The sequence below is a fragment of the Sinocyclocheilus rhinocerous genome, unplaced genomic scaffold (assembly GCF_001515625.1).
Source record: "Sinocyclocheilus rhinocerous isolate Xijiao unplaced genomic scaffold, SAMN03320098_v1.1 scaffold99, whole genome shotgun sequence".
Taxonomy (NCBI): domain Eukaryota; kingdom Metazoa; phylum Chordata; class Actinopteri; order Cypriniformes; family Cyprinidae; genus Sinocyclocheilus; species Sinocyclocheilus rhinocerous.
The window spans coordinates 1,297,411-1,303,472 of NW_015670981.1; the positions used below are offsets into that span (position 1 = coordinate 1,297,411).

Genomic DNA, 6,062 nt, shown 5'->3' on the forward strand with positions numbered 1-6,062 from the left:
TTTTTTATTTTTAATAAATTTGCAAAGATGTTAAAAACCTGTTTTTTTTGCTTGACAATTATGGTGTATGGAGTGTAGATTGTTGTGGAAAAAAACTAATTTAAAGCAGTTTATCATAAGGCAGCAACAAAACAAAATGTGAAAAAAATGAAGGGGTATGAATACATTCGCAAGGCACTGTATATATGTATATATTTTAAACCTTGAAAGCTCCAGTACAGACATGCCATTTTTGGTGACCAAAATATTGTGAACAGACAAAAAAGAAACCAATATTCTCACCCTGATTTCACAAGACACTCGTTAACTTTCAGCACATCCCGCAATCGAATACTGCGCAATGGTTCCTTATCCTAAACAGATGGAGTACTGGTTTACATATCTGTTCATTATATAAAGTATTTGCATTCTTTTAAAGAGTTTACCATACCAGCATCTCACCATTTCAGATTTATAGTAGCTCACAGTTTGGTCATCTAGAATAAAAAACCTCCTCTTCCAGCTTTTCCTCTGAAAACATTTAATTGTGATGACAACATTTTTTTAACACGTTTTTATAGCAGTGTTCCTAGTTTTGCAGTGCCCAGATTTTACATTGGGCATCAATTGCCAATCCAATTACATATTATACGAAATTATATTTATCAGAAATCATGTAATACAACTAAGAACTGCATAAGCCCAACAATATGCAAAATTAAAAGGAATAGTTTGCCCAGAAATAAAAATTTGCTGTAAATGTACTCACCATCAGGCCATCCAAGAAGTAGATGATTTTGTTTCTTCATCTGAACAGATTACTAACAAACTTTTTTTTTTTATTTACATCATTAATTGATGGACTGGAGTGGTGTGGATTACTGTGATGTTTTTGTCAGCTGTTTGGTCTCTCATTCTGACGGCACCCATTCACTGCAGAGGATCCATTGGTGATCAAGTGACGTAATGCTAAATTTCTCCAAATCTGTTCCGATGAAGAAACAAACTCATCTACATCTTGGATGGCCTGAGGATGAGTACATTTTTAGCAATTTTTCATTTTTGGGTGAACTATTCCTTTAACAACTACATCCACAGCATATTACCTGCTAAAGCTGATTATACTCAGCTCACAAGACACTGGTCTTACCACATTTCCTTGCTTGACACAGTAGCCAGACCTCACGACATTTGGACGCACGCTCTGGCATCTCCTTAAAGTGACGTGTGATCCTAGTTCAGTCGTGAAGACGTCCTCATTATCGCTCTGAGGAAAGCACAACAGATTCATATTCATTTGATCCTAAATTAAAAAGATGAATAAAGAACACATACAAATCTGTCACCTGCTGAACTGGCGTGTGCACAACCACACCTCCCACAATTTCTGTTTTATACGCCTGTCGAGATGTTGACTGACTTGGGTTTGAAACATTTGTGGCATCAGAGCTTTGGGCCACTGGTGATGCTTTTGGAACCTTAAAAAGATATGTACTGATTAATATACAGTATATGCATAAAGTTTCATTAGTTTATTCAAATACAACTGGCCAAACTAAACTAAAAAGTACAGACTTTGCATTAATCAAAGTATAATCTCATCTTTCATCTCCTAACTAAGAATGCTTATTTTATTAAGTCCAGGTCTATCATTTTTATTAGCATGGATGAAATATGACAAAGAAAACCCCAAAAATAACAACAGTATGTATGCAAAAAGCTCCACATACCGTAATTTTGGTGGCATTATTCAGAGCAATGACCCATTCCTTCGAGTCTATAGCATCATTGGCCTGCAGAAAGTACCGTCTGGACAATGCATTTATTACTGGAAGACAAATAAATAAATAAATAATTAATAGCAAGTTATTGATACTGTGAAAAACAACAATAACAACAACAACATACCCACTTTATGTACTTACCAAAGCAGAATTCTGCTTTCGGTTTCTGCTTTACTGATGCTTCATTAACCTACAAACAAAGTTTAATCAAATTTTCTTAAGCTAAATAAGTAATTGTAAAAAAAAAAAGTATTGCATTTCTTTTTATATTATGGTAGAATGAGATACCTTTGAAATGTAACTGAGTCGCAGACTTCCAACAGACACTGTTCCCGGAGGTAAGTTCTGTTTTTTTTAAGGAAACAGGTAAAAATAGTTATGCAAAAATACAGGATTAAAATTTTTTGAATGCAAAGTTGAGGTTTTGAGTGTAGGTAAATAAGAAAATCCTCTGTAAAGCTATACTGCAACTTCTGTTTAAAGCTACTGGAATGCACTTGCAAACAAAGAGCAGTACCTGTGGATTGTCCATGTACCATAGGAGAAAATTCTCATGAGTATCCAAGATAAAATAACGGCGGTAAAACTTATCACTGTTCTCATTTTCCTCAATATCCAGGAATCCACAGGTCCGATTTTGTCTGTCCAGGTAAGGCATGTCCCAGATCTATAAAAAATAAAATAAAAAAAAATCTATGTAACTATGTAAATAAACTTGAAAGAAATAAGGAAATTGATTTAGAAACAAACCTCATTATAATTTATATATATACAGTGGGTACGGAAAGTATTCAGACCCCCTTAAATTTTTCACTCTTTGTTATATTGCAGCCATTTGCTAAAATCATTTAAGTTAATTTTTTTTCCTCATTAATGTACACACAGCACCCCATATTGACAGAAAAACACAGAATTGTTGACATCTTCTTAAATGATTTTAGCAAATGGCTGCAATATAACAAAGAGTGAAAAATTTAAGGGGGTCTGAATACTTTCCGTACCCACTGTATATATATATATATATATATATATATAGCCTACACACACACACGCACACATAAATATATGTTACAAAAGAAACTGATTCAGAAACAGACCTCATAATTGTCTGATACATATATACGTACACACACACACACATATATATAGTCAAACCAAAATTTATTCAGACACCTTTAACAATTCATACATTATCACAGTTTATAAATAAAATATGACAAGAACTCAGAGTTAAACTGTGTCAGAACAAATTCATCTTGATAATGTCAGAAGACTCTTAAGCAAAACATGGTCAGGTCAAAGTGTTAGAATAATTTTTGGTCCCAAATTTTTATCAATTTTACTGGTGGTTCACTGTATGAAGAATTTTTGGGTATAATATGCCACAGTTTACTTTATTTTGCTATCCTCACTTACATAAATGAACTATAGTGTCCTGTAGGGCTGTGCAATATATCGAAATTATCGCAAATGTACATATCGCAATATGCATATCGCTACAGCTTGCAATATTTGGGGCCATGAACAAAAGACAAAGAGAAAATCACTCACTGCTCTTACCTAAATAACTTTTGTAGCTTAAATAAGAATCAGTGCATATTGAATTCAAAGACTAAATACTAAGCAGTATTTTATTTTTCCCCTTTATTATTATTCAGTTCCTAAACTCATGTTAAAATGAATACACTAATGTTAAAATGACATTTTTATGCAATGCTCGAGTAAAACACTACCGTTCACTTTCAGAAGTTGTTGTAGGGGTGCTTTCTTATTAGAATCAGAATCAGAATGAGCTTTATTCACCACTTAAGTGTGCGCAAACACAAGGAATTTGTTGTGGTTTTACAGGAACTCTTGGTACATACATACAAGGGTGTAACTTTGGTTTGAGAAGTGGGGGGTACACAAAATGGGGGAAAATGTTTTCGATTTTAATCCCATTTCCTGCATGTACATACATTTAGGGATGGTGATACAAAATCCAGGAAATAATTAAGCTAACATTAACAGATGTAGACAGAAAATATGATTATTCTGACCTGAGCTAATTTACTGAATCAACCAAATCACATCTCCTTTCTTTCTTTCTTTTCATCCATGATGACATTAAAGCCATCTGTTGCGTCTTCTGGCGTTTCTTCGCGGACTGTGCCGCAACCGCGATACCCGCTCATTAGAACGTTCAGTGAGCTATTTTTAGAGTGTGCACGAGACGTTCCTGGACGCGGACGCGTGAGTCTGTGCCCTGCTCGGTCCTGCTCCTCCGTGGAGATGATGGAATTGACTCAGCAACAGCTGAGTAAAACTGTTTCATCTGAGCATGTGGCACTTTAAGCATTATCGTATCGCATATCGAATATCGCATTATTTAATGAGTTATCGCATATAGCATTTTTCTTCAATATCGCACAGCCCTAGTTTCCTGCACCCACTAGTAAAAAAAAATCTGGTGTCTGAATAATTTTTGGTTTGACTGTGTGTGTATATATATATATATCAACACATTTAATGACTGCAAATATTTACAATATTTACACAAAATTCAACAACAAAAACAGCCTTTTTTTTTTGTAATAGTAATTTTTGTCTTTACTCTGTCAATAGTAAATCCAGGGTTCCCACACCTTATGAAAAATGAATTCATTACTTTTCCAGTAACACGTGATTAGATAATAACTAAAATGTATTTTATAGAGGCTACACTTACACGGAGTCATTTCTAGCAGATAAAAATAGTAGAGCTGAGCACAGCTTGAAAAATCAATGACTATAAAAGTTTAAAATAAAAGTTTCAATAAACGTGGGAATCCTGTAAATCCAGCATAAATGGAATAAAAAGCGAGTTTTCAGAGTGTCCGTGACAGGTGGATTCAGGTGTGGTTCACCTGGACCAGGTTTTCATGAACTCCCATGGAAATATGTATTACGGGGTATGAGAGGAAGTCGGTATTGCGCATAACTGCCACACCTAATATCAACTTACTTCACTTCCAAAATCCCAAAGGCTCGTGACTCATCCGCGTTCTGCTGAATGTGTGCTGTTCAGCGCGCTCTCAGAATACAATCCACGCTCGTTTATCCGCCAAAACAGATGAAAGCTCCGCGCGGAAAGACGAGCCCTGTGCCCCGAGCGCAGCCTCTTTCCGGGTTGACAGCAAGTTGAGTTAAAACCAAAACTAAACGCATCCGGTAGTGGATCTTTATGTTTTTTTCACATGCGGAAAACGGAACTCAGCAGATGCCGTGTCAAACGACGCAGTGGGCGAGGGTTTGACAAGAGCGTGCGAAGCAAGTTGTTTTTATACACGTACTTCCACTTTTAAAAGGACATTTACGCATCTTTCAGACGTTTTAGTAATTATAAAGTTAGATTACAGTTTGGTCAGACCGCGAATCATCTGACTGGTATCCATAGCAACCGTTCGCTGCTCCATCACTTTCCAAAGTATGAAAAGCGTTAATATATCACTGTAAAAATGCAAAATTCGTTTAAAACAGTCAACCCCTCTTGCAGATTGAGGAAAAGTATTTGATATACACACTACCAGTCACAACTATATTTTGAATTGTGAAAAGGTCAAATATGCACAACATGCATTTTATAACAAGATGCATAAACCCCAAATAAAATAGCCTGCCACAATCTTTTTTCGGCAGTCGTCTTTGTCAATTAGTTTAACAAAATATTTAATAAGATCATTCCTGTGTTAAATAAACATGCCTCTAGTCGTATTTTTAAAATACCCCATAACATTCAAAGGAAAATTAAAAACTGACTAAACAAAAAACACTATACCGGTTCTTCAGAAGGTACAGTTGTTAAATTTGGCAGGTTTGTACTTGCTTTTTTTAATGCTTTGCCTTTGGCACAGCAATAATTACCGGATAACTGGACCAGGTCTTTCAGGGAATGAAAACAGTGTGCTAAGCCAAAATATTAATTTAAATGAGTCAAGGTTACTATTCCTTAATCACAAATTTTTGTGTGCAATGTTAATGCTAGCTAACTAGCTAACCTTGACTTTTTCCCCTCAGGTGATACTTTTTTTTTTTTATCAACTCAGAATATATCAAACAAGTTTGGAATACATTTAGTCTCTTGACTTTTTCCCCTCAGGTGATACTTTTTTTTTTATCAACTCAGAATATATCAAACAAGTTTGGAATACATTTAGTCTCTTAGAAAGGAGAACTACCAGACCAACAAATGAACACAAAACGGGTGATCACAACCTGTAATTATAATTATAACAAATGATGAGCTATCATCTGTATGTTAAATCTTTTCAGAGCAGAGCA

The 6,062-nt window shown here is 35.1% G+C and overlaps 1 protein-coding gene across 1 annotated transcript in view; it reads right to left on the minus strand.

The window, feature by feature from the left end:
* The window catches only part of LOC107734508 (pleckstrin homology domain-containing family A member 2-like), an 11,917-nt gene extending 6,932 nt beyond the window's left edge, over positions 1-4,985 (minus strand). The window contains exons 1-9 of the mRNA XM_016546478.1: positions 4,747-4,985; positions 2,281-2,430; positions 2,052-2,108; positions 1,905-1,953; positions 1,710-1,807; positions 1,326-1,457; positions 1,130-1,246; positions 442-510; positions 283-353 (exon numbers count right to left, since the gene is read on the minus strand). Coding sequence (XP_016401964.1) covers positions 283-353; positions 442-510; positions 1,130-1,246; positions 1,326-1,457; positions 1,710-1,807; positions 1,905-1,953; positions 2,052-2,108; positions 2,281-2,421 — 734 coding nt within the window. The 5' untranslated portion in view covers positions 2,422-2,430; positions 4,747-4,985. The remainder of the gene's footprint in view (positions 1-282; positions 354-441; positions 511-1,129; positions 1,247-1,325; positions 1,458-1,709; positions 1,808-1,904; positions 1,954-2,051; positions 2,109-2,280; positions 2,431-4,746) is intronic.
* Positions 4,986-6,062: the final 1,077 nt, after the last annotated feature.